General features: G+C 51.8%; 6 protein-coding genes across 6 annotated transcripts; 3 read left to right on the forward strand and 3 right to left on the reverse strand.

Moving 5' to 3' along the window:
• Window positions 1-1,115: 1,115 nt before the first annotated feature.
• Window positions 1,116-2,895, forward strand: J4E90_000218 (uncharacterized protein; the record flags this gene model as incomplete). The annotated part of the gene is made up of 2 exons (XM_051429815.1): window positions 1,116-2,168; window positions 2,221-2,895. The coding sequence occupies 2 exons, from the start codon at window positions 1,116-1,118 to the stop codon at window positions 2,893-2,895; spliced, it is 1,728 nt and encodes a 575-aa protein (XP_051295302.1).
• A 1,521-nt stretch (window positions 2,896-4,416) lies between these two features.
• On the forward strand, window positions 4,417-5,311 carry J4E90_000219 (uncharacterized protein; the record flags this gene model as incomplete). The annotated part of the gene is made up of 2 exons (XM_051429816.1): window positions 4,417-4,495; window positions 4,551-5,311. The coding sequence occupies 2 exons, from the start codon at window positions 4,417-4,419 to the stop codon at window positions 5,309-5,311; spliced, it is 840 nt and encodes a 279-aa protein (XP_051295303.1).
• Window positions 5,312-9,560: 4,249 nt separating this feature from the next.
• J4E90_000220 (uncharacterized protein) lies at window positions 9,561-10,601 on the reverse strand (the record flags this gene model as incomplete). Its single annotated transcript, XM_051429817.1, has 3 exons — window positions 9,561-9,830; window positions 9,886-10,145; window positions 10,199-10,601. 3 exons carry the CDS (start codon window positions 10,599-10,601, stop codon window positions 9,561-9,563), a joined length of 933 nt encoding a protein of 310 aa, XP_051295304.1.
• An 827-nt stretch (window positions 10,602-11,428) lies between these two features.
• J4E90_000221 (uncharacterized protein) lies at window positions 11,429-12,566 on the reverse strand (the record flags this gene model as incomplete). Its single annotated transcript, XM_051429818.1, has 3 exons — window positions 11,429-11,857; window positions 11,908-12,257; window positions 12,323-12,566. 3 exons carry the CDS (start codon window positions 12,564-12,566, stop codon window positions 11,429-11,431), a joined length of 1,023 nt encoding a protein of 340 aa, XP_051295305.1.
• Window positions 12,567-14,662: 2,096 nt separating this feature from the next.
• J4E90_000222 (uncharacterized protein) lies at window positions 14,663-15,931 on the forward strand (the record flags this gene model as incomplete). The annotated part of the gene is made up of 1 exon (XM_051429819.1): window positions 14,663-15,931. One exon carries the CDS (start codon window positions 14,663-14,665, stop codon window positions 15,929-15,931), a length of 1,269 nt encoding a protein of 422 aa, XP_051295306.1.
• A 637-nt stretch (window positions 15,932-16,568) lies between these two features.
• J4E90_000223 (uncharacterized protein) lies at window positions 16,569-17,799 on the reverse strand (the record flags this gene model as incomplete). Its single annotated transcript, XM_051429820.1, has 2 exons — window positions 16,569-17,426; window positions 17,497-17,799. The coding sequence occupies 2 exons, from the start codon at window positions 17,797-17,799 to the stop codon at window positions 16,569-16,571; spliced, it is 1,161 nt and encodes a 386-aa protein (XP_051295307.1).
• Between the last annotated feature and the right edge of the window lie 950 nt (window positions 17,800-18,749).

Here is an 18,749-nt window from a genome sequence, read left to right on the forward strand (position 1 = left end):
CATAACAGCGCGAAAATTGGGCCCTCACCGGCAGGGCCATCTGCGCCCAATGCGGCTCCTACGATGCGGTGTATCCTAGCCCCAGACAGGAAGGGACAGAGACCTTGGCGCTGCGTTGTTGAAGAAGTTGCGGTCGAGCGAGATGCGCTGGAGAACAGCCTCACTTTTGACCGCACACGCGCACACCAGCGGGGTTGACGAGTAAATCTTTGCATGCTGCTCCAGATTCTGCTCATCCGCCTGGTAGAATCAACAATCCCGAGGGGTAATCGCATGTTCGCAGACAAGAGGCTGGGTAAGCGAGTCCAATGACTTGGGCACCCCCAGCCCTGTACAGCAAAGCTTTGAAGCCGAAGCCCAACCACTCGACGTAAGAGTGCGCTGTGCGCTGCGCGACACGTCCGCCCTATTTCCTTTCCCATATTGACCATCCGACCCCCTCGGTTTCACGAATTCCTGTGCCCTGCGTCAAAGTGCTTGCTGCAGGTTCCCGAGGCTGATGAGGAAGCCCGTTGCCTCGCTTACTCCCGCCCATCAAGTTTGAAGAGTTGGAACGGAAGAGCTGGAAATTGTGAAAAGAGGAGGCTGGGGATCCGCGACACCCTCATCCACTGCCCATTAGACGTGCGATCGCTACGAAACGAAGCGCGTCTTTCCGGCGTCTTTGCAGTGGTTTACGAAAGGCCATTCGCGGACATAGCCCAAGGCTGCCAGCAACACAACACCAGCAGAGTGGATAGTCGACACGTGGATACGCAACAACCGGGTTAGCCGCATTGCCAGTCACCAAACCTCGCCGCGGGCGTAAAAAGCTCACGCATATCGACGTAGCCCGCTCTAACTCCCCTTGGACTTGGGCTGCGTCTACACCACGACAGCAACTGCCTTTTTCAAGGGCACATCAAGAAAGAGCCAGGAACCTCAAGAAAAGAATGTCTGTAGCACTATCCCGAGCGCGGAGCAGAAGTCGGGCGCCGAGCACCAGAGCGCCGTTAACATCACAGCCCATCGTTGTGGATGTTCCGCGAAGTGGGGCTAAATCACCACTCATCATTGATGTGCCAGCACCAGCACCCCGCGCAAGGAGCAGAAGCGTGCGTAGCATGCGCGAACCCATGGTCGACGCACCTGGACTCAGCGGTGGACGGGGGATGTTCAAGAGGTTGATCGTCGCGTGTGACGGAACTTGGCTAAACTCGGACGATGGAACCAAGAACGGTACTCTTTCCATCCCAAGCAACATCACCAGGATATCAAGAGCCATCAAGGCAGTCAGTCAGGATGGTATCCAGCAGATTGTCAACTATCACCAAGGTCTTGGGACGGAAGGCGGAAAGCTCTCGAGATTGGTTGGGGGTGCTACGGGCAAGGGCCTGAGCGATGATGTTCGAGAGGCCTATTCGTTTCTTGCCAACAACTATCACCCTGGAGACGAGATCTTCTTGCTAGGATTTTCGAGAGGCGCGTTTACCGCGCGTAGCATCGGCGGCTTGATTGGAGAGATTGGTCTTCTCACAAAGAAAGGCTTGAACACGCTACCAGAAGTGTACGAAGATGTTCAAAATCGGCGGAACCCTGACTATCGCCCAAAGCACGAGGATGTACCTTTCCCGCGGAAACCAAGCGCAGATGACCCACGATACGCAGAAGAACTGGAACGCAGAGGATTGACTAGACTGGACATTCCAATTAAGTGCATAGCGGTGTGGGACACCGTTGGCAGTCTCGGCATACCGCGGATCGGGAAGCTGCAGCGCCTGGGTCTACAGATGAAGCAGTCAAAAGCAACGACTTTCTACGACACCAAGTTGTCTAATTGCATTGAGAATGCATTTCAGGCGTTGGCTCTGGATGAGAATCGGTCGTCGTTTTCACCCGCCGTCTGGGAAAAGCCTGAGGGTAACCGGACGACGCTCCGCCAAGTATGGTTCCCGGGTGCGCACGCGAATGTGGGTGGTGGCTACGATGACATGCAGATTGCGAATATCAGTCTTGCGTGGATGATGAGTCAACTCGAGCCATTCCTGGATCTGCGGTCTGAGTATCTGTTCGAACAAGACGATCTGAACGAAAAGTACTACAAGAAAGAGGAAGGTGCGATCCGACCGTGGAGTTTTGGCAAGATCTATAGCGAGCTGAAGGGCGCCTTTGCAATCGGTGGTAGCACTGTGAGTCTCAATTCTTTACAAACATCCGCATGCGTACTAACAGCAGTGGCAGCAACGCAAACCAGGCCAATACACCTCCGTAGACCCCTTCTCAGGCCGCTCAACAGAACGACCTCTCCGCCAAACCAACGAATACATCCACCCCTCAGTCCGCACCCGCTACCGTCTCGAAGGCCCCGGAATCCAAGATCGCGGCCTCTACGAAGCCCGCGCCCTAACCGACAGCTACAAACTCGTCGTCGACTACGGCGCCAACAACTCCCGAGCCGGCGACGCAGAAGTCTACTGGAAGATCAAATGGAGAGACACCATGGCCGTCAAAGTCCTCCCCGAAGCCCCTCTCTGGCGCCTAGAACGTGAACTCGCAAAACGCGATCCAGCCACCTACGACTACATCAAAAAGCCACCTGCCACCGCTACTACCCGCAGTAAACGCCGTACTGCGCGGCCTCTTTCTGCAGATTTCTCAAACAGCAAAGTTGGCGGTGGACTCACGAGTCCTACTTCCACACGCAAAGCAAGGAGAGACACGTTTTCTCCGCGGTCGACGTTCCCCGCTGAGGACCGCGCGCCGCCTAGTCGGAGGAGCACGACGAAAATTGAGAGACCGCGCAGTAGGAGTCGTGCGCGCAGTGTCGAGTTTGCGAGTGATCGCGAGACGGATATTAGGGAGAGTATGCCGCATAGGAGGGAGAAGGATAAGGCGTGGTGGGAGGGACGGCGGTGACGAAAAGTTGATTAAGCGCGCAATGTTTCTTTAGACTTTCTGATTTATACTTTCGGTTGACTTCATATGGAGGGTTGGATATATGCGGATACCCTTTTAGATGTAATACGATTCGATACTTGAGTGTTAGGCGGACTTGGCCAAGTCACTTCGCATCGCTGTGACGCTCGTTATGCATGGTCATTCTCGGACTCAACAAGCTGACGAAACCGTCCTTTTGTTTAACTGCCAGCTACCATGACAAATATGTATATCGATAAGTACCGTGGTACTGGAATCACGTGGGTTGTGGGGCACGTTGCCACTTCCTATACCTAGGTAACATCGGCAATCCAGCGTGATCAAATGACGAACACCCACTCAATACATAGAAGCACATTACTTACGATCAGACTATCTCAAGAGAAGTGAGTGCGAATAAAAGAAAGATGGTAAACCCGCCTACCAAGATTTGGGTGATCGACCTCATCGGGCATACCCACAGATCTCCTTTCTAGACCCTGGTGGGTGAGGCTCGATCGACGAGGGGGACCCCGGCCAAATCTTCGCAGTCAACGGTTTCAGTGAGTAATGCGCGGACCGACTGCTTTTATGTGTTATTTATCGCATGGCAATCGCGACAATGGCAAAGATGAATATGAGGTGAGGTGACATGATGTGCTGTGTTGTGATGTTTGCAGCGGAGGTGCAGGAGGCGGGATGTGAGTGGCCAGACCACAAGTCGATGATGGCTGCGCCGCCCGCCCATCGCTCGGGAAACGGACGTGCGAGAATATCGTTTTCGTGCGTGGAACGCGCAACGCTGCATGACAAGGCCGTGTAAGCAGCCCGTCGACTCCACGGTATTCTCACGAGGTATAGCAATGACGGTCCATGACATACCCACCTCCTCGAAAAGTCTTGCCCTCGTAATGTCCAAGCCCAGAATACGATGGGCGCATTGATGTCTCCCTCGGAACAATATCGTGTTGCGGAGCCTTCATGTTATATTTAGGGTTGCATTGCCCTCTAGCGCTAGTGTCTCTCGGGCTGCCCCCTGCTTGTATCCCATTCGCCGCCGCCCGCCGCTGGGCTGGTGCTGCTGAGCTGGGCTGGGCTAACAAGTCGAAGCTGAGACCATCAAACCTCTCCTTTCACTTCCGCCGTTGAGACAAAAACCATCAATCGCTTTATCGCTTACCTCGACCTGCCGCCCTATCTTCACCCTTCGCCAGTCGCTCGTTTATACGGACGGAGAGGTGTTATTACTGTAATATCCATTCGTCGTTTCTCCGCGTAATACTTGTGTCGCGTCGCCTCCGGAGCTCATTCTTCTCTCCCGTTCCGTCACGCCTGAGAGTTGTACGATACCTGAGATTCCACGAGGAACTCCTCCCGCTTGCGAAACGACGTTTTAGCCGGTACACACGTTTTTGGAGCTTTGAAGGACCGAAGGAGACTTGTTTTAGGCATCATTCGGACAAGATGAGACCGTCTCAGCTTCTCGCTGCCGTGGTGGCCATGTCGTCGGTTACGCATGCCATGAACGTCAAGCATGCATTCGACAATATCCATGGGTTGACTGATGTCAAGAACGTGCTCATGGGACGTCAGGACAACAGTACGTTCGAGCATCTTCGAGATTGAATAGGTTGGATGCTAATGCCATGGTTCAGATAACAATAACAACAACGACAATGCCTCAAACGCACCCGCCAGCACACAGCCCGCAAAGACATCCGCAGCGGACAAACCTACCGAGACAGGCGGCGACAACAACAACAACGATAACAACGACAATAACAACAACGACGACAACAAGTCCTCCGGCACCGCAAAGGAAACCGCCAGCGGCACCCAAAAGCCCAGCGGCTCCAAGACCACCGGCAAAGGCTCAAAGTCCACCAGCTTTGACGCCCGCCTCCCCGCCGGCGGCCTCACAATGGTGACCCCCAACGCCCTCGCCGGCACACAATTCTACAAAGTCGGCGACTGGGTAACCTTCGCCTGGAACTACACCTCCCTCTCCGTGACCCCCTCGGCCATCGACGTCCTCGCCTCCTGCACCGCCAACCAAGCCACCTACACCATCGCCGTCAACATCTCCGCGAAGCAAACAGAAGTTCTCTGGGACACCAAGCACACTCCGGACGGCCAGGCACCGTTTTTGACCGAGAACTACAAGTTGCTCATCTACGACTCGGATCTCAGTGCTACTGCTGCGCCGAGGCCCGGATATCTTGGAGCGTTTACTGGATTCACTTTTGGCATGTACCTCCCGCAGGAGTACATTTCGCTCAAGGATGGATACACTTGCCCTAACTGTAACGGCGCGCTTTCGCTTTCTGAGAAGAAGACGCTTGCTGCTATGTTGCTTACTACTGGTACGACGATTGGCTCTATGCTTTACTTCACGTACCAGTTTGGTGTCTGGTAGATGAAGCGCCTCTTCGATACACGTACACGTACACGTAAATCTACGAAACGGCAAATCCGATAAAACGCAAGAACTCGACGCTTCACCGCTCACGATTACGGCATATCACAAAACACTTTCTTTTTACGCCAATCTTCACATCTGTCCATATTTCGCCACTCATTTACAAAAAGATTCGGGCGCTTTCTGGTGGGCAGTGATATACGGAGCATCGTCACAATCCTTTTGGGGCCATGAAGGCATCTGGTGTTTGGGAGTTGTTATATGGGCTTTGATTGGAAACATTGGTGTTCTGCATTTGGCTCGAGAGTATAAAGATATGTAATACTTTGATTGCTTCGAGGTAAAGATGGGTATGCAGGGGGGATGTGTATATGCTTGGATGGATGTGAAGGGATGGCAGTGTTGCTAGCATCTTCGTCATTTAGATTGAAAAGAGGGAAAACAAATGATAAAACATTTCAAGCCACTTCATTTCAGTTTGGGGATTCGCACATGGGGAGGTTGTTGTGAGACGTGCAAGCTCCCAAAATCTATGGAGCAGGACAGGCGATGTCGTCCTTCGCAATGCCAGCAGTCGAACGGAACTGGTACGGTCTACTTGTATTACATACGCCTGTCTTCATGAGCTATCTCAAGCACTCTGAGGCGCGCATCCTTATACTGCGATCCAGAAGGAGATAATGATCCCCTCCATTCTTCACAGCAGGGGCGCAGCTTCTTCGGATGGTAGTGGTGATCATCATCATCACTTGCCCACTTTCTGAGCGACGAGATGGCGGCCTGTGCGTCTCCATATCCATACAAATACCTCGTGTTCGAGTTCTGAACTCTCATTCTTACATCTACAACCATTGCTTCAATCTCCAAAAATCCGTGGACCCAGATCCTATGTGTGGAGAGGACGTTCCTCTTCCAAAAAGATCCGCGCGTGCTTTTCATGTGGAGAGTCCGCGCTATGAGCTCTACCTTTCAAAGTATAGTCTCTATTACTCATGTTCCACTCGTTGCGATTTGCAGCTTATCCCAAAACCAGAGGACCCGCTCATGGATGATCCTCTCTGTCCGAAAACGGGTATTCGAAGAAGCTATGTCTGTTGCCTGCTGTCACCAAAATCATTACGTTAAGAAGGTCATGGTGGCCAGAACGAAGCTGACAGTTCCGACATGAGTGGCGCTGCCTCCGCAAGAAGCGATAGCGCATGGCGTCTTGGTGTCGATATAAAACTCTACCGCTCACTCCCTTACACTCTCCTTCATATTCCGCCCCATTCTCGATTTTCCGAAAATGACCCTTGACTGGATCATGTCTGAGTCGTTCTTCCGCGTCTCTCAAAAGTGTTTGGATATACCACTATGTCCTCGCTCCAGACCTTGCCTGTTACCTAAGAATTATCAAAAAACCACAACCGCATACTGATGTCTGCCTCCTCGGACGAGCCGCGAACATCTTCGAAATGAGTGGTATCTCGATTGTCTTCTCAATCCAAAAAATACTGACGAAGAAAGCGAATGTCTTCTGCCTGCCGTCGAAAAACGTACCTGGAAGCCAACATGACTTCCAAAAACACGAGGCGTTCATTTGATGACAACAAACGCGACCAGGCAAAAGTTATGTCGCATGGGTCTCCTTGAGCATAAATACCTGTCGCTTGGACGCCTCTTTTCCTTCTCTATCACACCAACACTTAACAGTCTTCCAAAATACAAAGCCGCTGGTTACATGTTGGTTGCGCGACTCTCTGTTCAAAAAGGCACTTTTCACTGTGATGTGAACGCTCCGAGTTACATCTACAATTATCAAAAAAAGAGAGTTCTTTTTCGCATGTCTCCGTCCTTGAGCAGATCGGAAATCAACTCAAAACCAAGTATCCCACATTCCATGCTGGCCGTCGTCCTTCCTGAACGCTAAGATCACGGCCTGTGCGTCTCTTCCTGTGCATATAAATATCCAGCACTTGGACGCACTCTCCTCTTCTTTATTCCAACAACTACTCACTCTTCTCCAAAAAGATCATCGTGTTCTCACATGTCGCTGGCGCCTTCTCTGTTTATCAAAAATGGTTACCGACACTTCTATGTGAAACTTTCGAGCTATACCTTCTATCACTAAAACACCGTGGAGCGCCTATGATGTCTTTGTTCCCAAGAACTTTACAAACCAGCTCAAAAGAACGCACATGGAGTGTCTGGTATCTTCTCCGTGCCAATACTACATCTCAAACATGGATCTGCTCTGCCTCTGTGCATATAAATACCCACCACTATCCTCCTCCTTCTCTTCTTTATTCCAAGAAGTATCCTTCTATCTCCAAAAACAAATTGTGTTTGAGGTATGTCGCTGGCGCCTTCTGTGTTCCTCAAAAACCGATGCAGAGGTGCGATGTGAACGCTCCTACACACACCTTGTATCTACTTCAAAGTTCCAGCCATTCGTCATATGCCTTTGCTCTCGGCTGAACTGGAGCTCACATCAGTCGCAAACATGATCTCAATGTGTCGACTGAGTTCGCTGTTCAAAAAGGAGAAGCGGAACTTCTATGTTCTTTGCCTGCCGTCACCAAAGTCCCAGCAAGTCACCAAACTTAATCAAAACATTATTAGCATAATTCAACGATCAGAGCTATACATGGAAGCCTTTTAAAAGATCTCCAGGTGGCTGGCGCCGTGTGGTGGCGTCTGTTATGCCCATTCACCGAAAACTCCAAAAAAATGACCAAAAATGACCAAAAAAGAATACCTGGGGTATCTGACTATAGCCAGACGAATGCTGAACAGAGTGGGACTCGAACCCACGCCACTTTCGTGACCAGGAAGTAATGTTAAGCGTAACCTTAACCTGGCGCCATAACCAGCTCTGTGAATTTTGTCAGATTTTGGTCAGGAAGACAGAGGAGTGTTGTTGAGCTTACCGGCCATCTGTCCGTTGGTATTTGATTGGTTGATGGAGGAAACGAGAATTGCAACGTTTATTATGCTATTCAATGGTTGGTGTTGGTGTTGATAGTGGAGTTGGTGCGGTGAGAATTTTCGGGCGGGTTGTGGGCCGCGGAGGAACTTGGAAGCTAGGGTGGCGGCGACGGCGAGACTGTGGGGACGGGATTGATCGTGGAACAATTCCAACCTTCTTCTGGGTGAATTGTAAATTGAAGGGTTGCTTGCGAAACATGATCGTGGTGTTGTTACACGTCTTCTTGGGCTTGGTTTTTGTTAGCGTGGGAAAATGCAACACCAATCTCACGTCTTCAGTGAAAAGCGAGCTACGTCGCCGGGATTAAGATCCACTTAAACTCTTCATGTGGGCACAGTAAAGTGCAAGACGTGAGTTCGTAGCTATGAGCCCATGCGAAGTTGAGGAAGTTGAAGTTGTCCATAGTAGAGCAGACGGGTGCCGGGAGATGAGAACGGTCGCGTTGAACACAACAAGCAATGAGAGATGCACACTTGTATTAAACTAGCGATTGTAAAATGTCCGCAGGAGAGATCTCCGCCTTCGAAAATGCGCTACAAGTTGTGAACGCGAGTAGTTCAGAAGAGAGTGACGGCTTCGACAAAGCGCGACTAATCATGTATGCTTCCTGCTGAAACGCTTAAGCATGTTGTCCTTCCTTGGATATGATTTCTAGAATGATCAGAGATCTTGCCCAAAACTTTGTCGTGCTGATCGAAGATTGCAGGATCAGCAGAAGTTTAACCATCGAACTGCCTGGAGGCGTACTACGAGGTACCTAGGTAAGTAAAATAACGGGCGGCCACTCGCAACCCGCAGCATCTCATAGGTATACTTTGGTTTCTCATCATGGTCAAGTAGGATCGTACAACAGATTCAGCCTTGTTGTATGCCTCCCTTCTCGCGGCGTCGTGGAAGTATAGCGAACCTTGGAAGGAACCAGGTGGGGCGGGACGGATGTCGGAACGTCTGTGCTTTCGCAGCCCTTGTCCGCTTCAAGCTTGATCTTCACGGGCAACGAACACCTGCACGCGCGCACGCATCTCTTATCGCATCTCTCGTCGTCCACAGTACTCCTTAGTGGCGCCTATTGAGTTAAAATTTGTTCAATGCTAATGCGCCTTCCGCAACCGTCAGCCGCGTATTACTTACCGTTACGCCACACCGCATCGTAAAGTGCAGAAGAGGCGGGAATGCACGGCAACCGGCAAGTACGCATACGAGTCTTGATCGACGGAGCCTTTTCACGATGAACGCTCTCATTATTGATTATATCTACTAGGTTATTACTACCGCGCTCTACTTCCTCGCGGCACCAGTACCCTCGGGCCAGAACTCCTCCAGCCACTCGTACGGGTTCTCTGGAACATACTGGTTCAGAATCTCGCCCTCAAAGTCGGTAAGGTGGTCGCGTGTCAAGTTGTACAGCGCGTACTTCTCATCTGGACCTGTTCCAACAGTGTATGGGACGGTCTGAACGTTGTTTCCGATCTCCTTGTCGACCCAGCGCTCGACGTCTACGACCTGGGCGTTCTTGATGCGGTACTCGTCGCCGTAGTTGGGTGAAATCTACCCATGTGTTAATAAGAAGATAATGAAAGAGGAGGACCTTTGGGGGGCTTACTATTCCCATCCTGGTGCCATTGACGGCAATGACGTTCTGGATGGTAACATTACGCTTCGCCTGGTTCAAGCAGTTGCCGCACGACTGGTAGAAGGTGCCGAAAGTCTCGGCGTAGAACCCAGTGATGTTGAACTTTCCGCCTAGCGAGTTGTCCTGGAAGATCTTGTCGGTTGCGGATCGAGCACCGCCTCCGATAACGCGAAGCTGGGTGTTGAGGCCCTTGGACGTAAGGGCATCTTCGCACACGTCCTCCCACCAGACTACGACAAAAAGTTAGTATGCTGGTCAGATCACCTCCGGTCTCGAAGCTTACCATTCTCGACCCATGCATCGCCTAGCGCGTGGATGCCCTCGCTTTGGTGCTTTCCAATGACCACGTTCCTAATTGTGGCACCAGGTAAAAGATTGAAGACAGCATCGGCGTCTGTTCCTTCCGCCTGTTCGTTGCACGAGCCTTCCACGCGCTCATAACGCTTCATCTGCCCATCGAAGACCTGGCCGGGCTGAATGTACATGGTCTCGTTGAGGACAACCGTCTCAGTCGGTACCGGGAATTTGGTAACCGGGAAAGGGAATCGTGGAAGGGGTCGTGCACCGAGATCGCCCTGAGTGGAGTCTGCGCCTCCTTGCGGTCCATCACCATTCTGACGACGGATCACTGCTGCCGATGAGAGCGCAGGAAGAAGAGGGAGGATAACGGAGGTAGAGAGCTTCATCGCGACGACTGGCTGTGAAGTATAAGGGTATCTGAGCTCTTCTGACTGAGATTCTAGGCCAATTGAAGACTGTCGAGATGCAGGAGAGGTACTTTGCATTGCTCGCAGCTGCCCTAGCTTTTATATCACCCACAACACCTCCTCGCCCAGCTCTCCTTCCGTCCAGAAGCCTCATCACGCGCATTGTTCCCACGCGATTCCACTTACAACCCTGGCGCGACCGTTTTCCATATGCTCGTGTAGCTGCACAAGGCCATAGCTTCCACAAAGCTACCCCGGTATTACAGCCTCCAAGCCAGCGGAAGAACTGGCATCCAGGTTGTTTCCGTGAATGGCGATGCGAGAACGGTGGTGTAGCAAACTTGGCGCAGATTTAACCGATGTATCCCCAGACTATGAGATGCGTCGCCAAGTGAACGCCTCGTCTTGGTGACATTTTCCCACGAATAACCCCACGACTTGGCAACCTGCTGTCGCCAACCCCAACTTTCCTCCCCGCGTATCGTAGGTTACTTCTGCGGGGGACAAGGGTCTAATTTTCCTGCGCCCTGAGCTGTCGTGGCTTCTAGTGGCTTGATGTGTAGGATTTGGTCACCGCGGCCGCGCTCCAAAATCTTCCATCCTCTGTTGCGCAAAGAATCTCATGATATGGGCGGGTTTGACTCGAAAACGAGAAGGATTTTACCCACTGGAAGACGGAAGAAGATGTGATCGGGACGTGTTCGAGGAATGTGGATTGACATGACTTCATTGCCAACATGGTAAGCCTGCTGAACTACACAGCTGATGATAGTCGCATATCTAGCGACTCAAAGAATAAGGGGCTGTCAAATCCAGTTTTCAGTCATCTCCTGCACACCCTTCTCAAGACTGTCCCATTTCGACCCCGGTCCCTTCAACCAGCTCATGACTTCCTCAACTCTGGCATTGGGTAAACTCATTCGGTCAACACCCATGCCCTCGATATTATCGAGAAACTTCCTTTCAGGATACAGCTTACGCCATATATCCAGCATCTGGTTGTAACTCCACGGTTCCGCGAACCCAAAGAGACGTTCATTGTTAACATCACTGTGAATCAGCGCGGAGATGTGCAGGAGCGCGCAGTCAACAGGATGGACATACCATTGCGGGCCAACGGAAGTGGTCCAAAAGTCGAGCTGTTCGCCTTCCCATGCAGCACGGGCCCAACCGATGGTTGAAGGAAAGCCTTGATGCTCGGGGATCACGACAGGGCCAAAATTGGCGTTCGGCAACTATTTGGGGTTAGCAATGGCCTTTCTAGAGCATTAGACTTTCTACTTACAATGCGGTTTAACACAAAGCTAGGCTGATTCTCTTCCATCCATTTCATCATCGCCTTCTCGGTCTCGGTCTTCATGGCCGCGTAAACAAACAGTCCTGGTTTACCTGGCTCTTTCTCCAAAATCCTCAACGCTTCATCATTGTATGTGTTCTCATCGATCGAGAATTCAACGTTGGGATGAGGAAACGTCGCGGCAAGGGACGACGAGGTGAAGACGAAGCCTTTGCATGAGGGTACCTTCGCACAAGCCTTGAGGCCGTTTAGACCTGCCTTCACGGTAATCGAGATCGCTTCATTGACGTCGGAAATGCCTCCGATCGGCGATGCGACATGGACGAAGCCTTCAATACCTACAAATCGATTTTCTTTAGTATTGGAGTTCAAGCTATCACTAATGAGTCTCGTCTCGACATACCATCAACAACGTCATCATAGCATCCCTCGACTGTCATATCGGGTACCTCAACCAACTCAAATTTCGCTTTCTTGTACTTATCGTTGAAGTACTCCATCATGTACTTGTGTTTCCCGGCATCTCTCACCGCACCGCGAACATTGTATTCTTTCTTCAGGAGCTGATCGACGATATGGCTTCCGACGAGCCCGTTGACGCCTGTCACAAATACTGTCGCACCAGGTTTGATAGCGACCGTAGGCATGGCGTCAAGTAAGGTCGATTGATGGTTGCAGCAGGCGAGGCTTGTGACATTGGCTTGTTTTTGGGATATCCTGAATGTGCCTTGGGACCTGCTTGTCGATTACGCAACCCACTCTGATTTGAGAGCGAAAAGGGGGAAGGAAGATAAGTGTCGTAAGGCTAGGAAGCGCATTATATTCACTATAATGCATGTGGATGGCTGCCAAGTTACACAAGCTAACTGTTCTTGGAAAGGCGGGGTCGTCATGCTGGCTGCTGGACCGAACGAACACCAGCGACATACGCCTCCAGGCTTAAGATTACTCTATTCAAGGGCTCTAGTCGATGAGTGTAGCCCCAACACTACATAGCCTTGCGATCTGCACTCTGCAGACCGGCTTTCAATGGCATCCAAGCTGTGAAGGTTTTGCCATATCCATGCCAGATCAAATCCGACGGAAAGACCTATCGCATATGCAAAATGCTGATCAACATGACAGTAAACGTTAGTCTTTCCCGAGCTGTCTATCAATTGAAGAGACAAACGATAGCTTCAAGAACTAGGCTGTCGCCCCGAATCTTCGACCGCATCATCTTCGACACGACTGCCGTTGAGCTCTTCGCAACCCCGTTACTTCCACTGAGAACAGTGTTCTTTCTGGAAAGCAAGCTTCGAATGTTGAACTATGACAGGTATGAGATATTCGAAAGAGATGCTAAGCGCACTCAATCTACCTTGTCAGCCCTTGTCAGCCCTTGTCAGCCCTTAGCCAATGATCCAGTGCCGGCACTGACAAACGAGGCACGAAACGAACGCGATCATCGATGGAAAATCAGCCATTCATTCCAACGGCTGAAGGTGAACGGGTAGAAGGATAAGGCGTTAACCAGAGGAAACAGCACGTGGTCGATGAGGAGGCGAAACCTGATGCCTCTGCGGCTGGGTTCTTACCAACGCAAGGAGATGAGGGAATAGACGACGTCAACGATGAAGAAAAAGAAGATAATGGCGCACGGGTGGTAATGTTATTTCCGACGGCATAGATGCTTTCCAGGACAGGCGGCAAGGTCAGCAGAGGAAAAGGAATCGCACCTAAGGAGTACAGACATCACAAACATGTGTGAATCTGTCCGAATACTTCTTTGCGCATCGGCACGCTCTGAAGCCTAGGATGAAGATCGGTAGAGGATGTCTCAGATTCCCAAGGCGACACCAGAAAGATGAACAGAATGGCAGCCACGAAGCACGCGTAATTTTTCCGTACGGCATGATGACATGAGATCATCGCTGTCTACCCGTTACGAATGTGCACGTTTGTAAAACAAACTAAGCACTCCACGATGTCGACTTCTTCCACCGGTTGTAACCCGGCGGTACCTGGACCGCGGCTCACCCCACGCCTTTGACGATCCAACTCCACGTCGCAAAGACGTACGACATCCTAATTACTGAACTACGAGAACCAGATATTCTTCCCTTGCGCCTCTCAGAACAAGCCTTCCAACACGTTGATGCGTCTCTGAACAAGCATACCAAGCTTCTATTTTCCGTGAATCCTGAAGCTTGTCACACCCCTCTCATCTTGGCGAAATGAAGAAACATTACGCCGTTCCCCACAAAACCCAGCCTAGTCGTTTCACTCCAGCACCACGAACGGGCTCGAAACCGCTCACCAGGTTCGAAAGCGAGCCAAAAAGCGGGTCGACCATTTCGCTTGGACTAGCCGCCGCCCTCCGAAGGCTCCGATGACAGCACTGACAGCTCCAGATGCCGGGAACGTTGTAGAAGCGACCCATCTCCCGTGTTTCTTGCTCACAGCCACTCAATACCACCGAGCTTCTCGGTAATGATCATGAAACGGTGGGAACAATGCGGAGACTACGTGCCGCCACGCCGTCTTCTGGAATGTAGGTCTCGAACGGGTTGGAAGCGCAAGGACGTGACCCTTGGAGTACCTACTCTTACCATGAGATGATAAAAGCGCTACCTACCCACCCTCTCTATAGTTCTCCATCACATTTGTGAAGTTTCAGTCCTTTACTTCTTCTTGTGCTAGATCGCATTGTCACTCCTTCATCTATTCAACTCCTTACTTCCTTCATCCAAACTTCGCTTCAATGGCTCGTTACTCCTTCGCATTCGCTGCTCTAGCAGCAAGCGGTGCCTACGCTGCGCAGAGCGCAGCCTACACACAGTGTGGTGGAAAGGGCTTCACCGGTGCCACCGCATGTGTCTCCGGATACCACTGCGAGGTCCAGAACGACTGGTACTCTCAATGTGTTCCTGGTGCCGGTGCCGGTGCAGCAAGTCCTGTAGCAAGCCCTGTTCCTACAACCATGATGACTGCCACCAAGGCACCCGCTGCTAAGACCTCTTCTCCAGCAGCAGTAGCTGTTGCCGCCCCCAGCAAGGCTGCCGTCGCTGCCAACGCAGCAGCCAGCTCCGGAAAGACCCAGTACGCCGGTATGAACATTGCTGGTTTCGATTTCGGATGCGACACATCTGGATCATGCAGCGGAGCCTACGTCGACCCCGGTGCGAACGGAATTGCCCAGATGCAGCATTTCACCAAGGACGACAAGCTCAACATCTACCGTCTGCCCATCGGCTGGCAGCATCTGACCGGCAACACTCTCGGTGGTAACCTCGACGCCACCGTCAGCGCTGCCTACGACAAGCTCGTCCAAGGCTGCTTGGCCACCGGCGCAGTCTGCCTTCTCGACCTCCACAACTACGCCCGCTGGAACGGCCAGATCGTCGGCCAAGGCGGCCCAACCAACGCACAATTCGCGGATGTCTGGACCAAGATCGCTACCAAGTACGCATCCGAGAAGAACGTTGCCTTTGGCCTGATGAACGAGCCCCACGACCTCACCATGTCCACCTGGGCCGACTCGTGCCAGGCGGCCGTAACCGCCATCCGCAAGGCCGGCGCCAAGTCGCAAATGATTCTCCTCCCAGGTACCGACTACACATCGGCCGGTACCTTCCCCACCGCCAGCGGCCCCTCCCTCCTCAAGGTCAAGGACGCCGACGGCACGACTGACAAGCTCATCTTCGACGTCCACCGCTATCTCGACAGCGACAACTCCGGCACCCACGCCGAGTGCACGAGCGACCATGTTGAGGACTCCTTCGTCCCCCTCGCTACCTGGCTCCGCGACAACAAGCGTCAGGCTATCTTGTCTGAGGTCGGTGGCGGCAACACTGCGTCGTGCGAGAAGGATGTTTGCGCTGCGCTTGACAGCTTGAACAAGAACAGCGATGTTTACCTTGGTTACATTGGCTGGTCGGCTGGTGCGTTCGATCAGAGCTATGTGCTTGGTCTGACGCCTAACGGCTCCACTGACCGCGAGTTGGTTACTAAGTGCTTTAGCCGCGCTTAGAGTGGTAGACTTATGGACTTAAGCCTTGGTGCAGGGTTGATCTCATTGTTTCTGGTGGGTGATACTTTCGGTAGTCGTATTCTCTTCTTTTGTAGATCTTTACAATCAAATTTTTCTCTTGATATCTGTCGTGGTATCATCACCCTAAGCAAGCAATCAGTCTTATCTTATGTGGAAGCCTCTGTTTGCACGAAATGTTTGAAGTTTCCTGAATAATACATAGACTTCACATAAGAGTTCAGAGTAAGTAGAGTAGGGTACGGTGACAGTGTCTTTTGAAAGCAAGCGAGCAAGTACATTATCCTCCATCATGCTTGCCCATCATGCATCAACCATCATGCCCCAATCATCTTCCGAGCCTGACACCAACAAACAACCGTGAATGCAAGCATTTGAGCAAGCATGTAAGTAAGCAATCAGGCAAGAGTACACGTGGTACTGCCAGAGAGATACAAGTAAGGCCCCGAAACCCTTCTCACTGAGTAGACACACAAAGTCCCTCGTATACCAATCCTCCCGCATCCAGACCCGTATATACATCCTCCTTCCAAAGAAACTTTTGTTTCAAAGAACGTAGCAGTACCAATGCGTGCTTCTGTATACTCTTTCTGTGTAGTGTGCGAAGTTTTCGCGTCACCTAGACACCCTTGTCGGCGTCCTTGCTGGCGTCATTGGTAGAGCCGCCCTTGACAGATCCCTCCTTGAAAGAGTTGTCCTTGATGGAACCCTCCTTGAGAGAGCCGTCCTTGATGGAACCTTCCTTGCCGAACTTGTCCTTGGTAGGCGTACTCATTGGCGACAAGTTCTCGAAATGATCAACGAGAGACTTGATACTGTCGCTAGTCTTGCGTCTCCTGGTCTCAGTGCCGCTGAAATGGCTAGGGGTACGGACGATCTCGTTGCGGACAGGTGCTAGCGCAGTCCTCTTCTCCCAGGGGACGGTTGGCTGCCAAGGCGACGAGGGTACTGCACGTGCGGATTCTGCTCCGAGGAACCTCTGGAAATCTGATGGCCTCAAAGATCTGGTCGAGCTCATGGAGATGGTGTCGGTCTTGTCCTCGGTGGCCTCGGATTCCTCCGTCTCTTGAGTGCCTTCAGTCTCCTGTTCATCTTCCTCGGACTCGTCGGACTCCTCGATCTCGGTTTCCTCGCCGTCTTGAATCTCCTCAGGCTCCTCAATCTGGTTGGTTTCCGTAGTCTCAACCTGTCTTGTGGCCGCCCAGTCCGTAGTTTCGATCATCGAGTCCGCCGGGTGCTCATTGATGGCAGAAAGCGGAAGGTCATCGAGAGATCGGTGCGGAACGTCCGCGTCGTTGAGAGTCGAGATCGAAGGTGAGATGCGTGGAGTGGGGTGACCCTCGACGGTAGCCTGCGAGCTGGTCTCGGAGAAGTCCTCGTCACTGAACTCGTCGATGAAGTCCTCGTTGCGATCTCCATCCACAGCCATCGTGCTGCAGTTACTGTCCTCACTCCCGACAAGAGTATCGCCATCGCCCTATGCACATTAGCAAACTTACCAGCCAGCCTCCACCCCCTCTTCAGAGCCAAAGAAAAGTTCGACGTACCTCAGGAACAAAGATCCTTCCCAACACCGTCTCCATCTTCCCCGCCAGGCCCAGCACACTCGGACAAGCAACCTTCATGACCACCTGCTTGACTTCTCCCGAACCGCCCGCATACTCAATCACACGACGCTCCTCCTCCAAATTGAACGCTTGAAAAACAACGCCTTTAACAACTTCTTCGCCGCTCCACTCACCAAAGTTTACCGCATCGAATGCGAGCGTGTTGGGTCCGTCGCCAGAGCGCACGGAACGTCGGTATCCTGCTATGCGCGCTTTGCGTAGCTTGGGCACGCGGGACAGCATGAGAGATGTCTGTTGGAGCGGGAGGTTGGAGTTAGCGTGGGGCTTGTATGTGGTGAGTATGGTTGGGACTCGCTTTCAGCGTCTTCTCAGTGACACCATCGCAAAGGAAATACGCGACCGGGTAGCCGGTCGAAGCGGTCGGCTTGGCGTCAGCTAATGTTGCCATCGCGTCGTCGTTATGGTGGTTGCCTGAGGCTGGTTGATCCATTGCGATTGCGGTTGCGATCGCGTGAGTCTCGAGTGATTTTGAAGTAAAGGTAAAAGGTGTGTGGGTGAGAACAGGGAAACGAGGTGAAGAAAAGCTGGAGGTGAGAGAGCGCGTGGGGAGCTCGGGCCCTTTGTGCGACGAGGAGCAGTGAGTAGTGAGAGTGAAGATAGCCGTTTGTTGTTCTCCAGACGTGCGTTTGTCGCGCCGCTCTCTGTCGACTGGGGGACGCGAAGAGGCCGATAGCGCGCGTGGGAGCTATCCTATTTCACCTTCCCTAAACATCTTCACATCTCCGGCAACGTATCGAGAATATCTGTTTGTTGTCAAGACGTGCGTTTGTCGCGCGGTGTATCGGCGGTGAAGTCGATAACGCACCTTCATATCCAATAGACCGAGATAAGAAGAGAACGATTGCGGTATGCGATAGCCATCTCATCTCACCTTCACTGAGCATCCTTTCAATGCCTTGTGCTCGCATCACCATGACAACACGTTTTCGAAATGCAGGACAATAAAGACAGAAAACACCATTCATGATATCCTACAATGTATGCACTTCGACGATGACGGAGAAAGTAAAGAGCATTCGCGCCTCGAAACCACACCCAGTTACATCCATCCCGTCCCCAGTACAAGTTTCGCCGAGCAATGCTTATTCTACATGAAATGCGCAGCAAAGACATATACGAACGGATATTAGAGATACCCAAAGACGATTTCCGAAGAACTCCCTTGCTTTTTC

Source organism: Alternaria incomplexa (assembly GCF_024043165.1).
Source record: "Alternaria incomplexa strain BMP 0042 chromosome Unknown scaffold_1, whole genome shotgun sequence".
Classification (NCBI taxonomy): Eukaryota; Fungi; Ascomycota; class Dothideomycetes; order Pleosporales; family Pleosporaceae; genus Alternaria; species Alternaria incomplexa.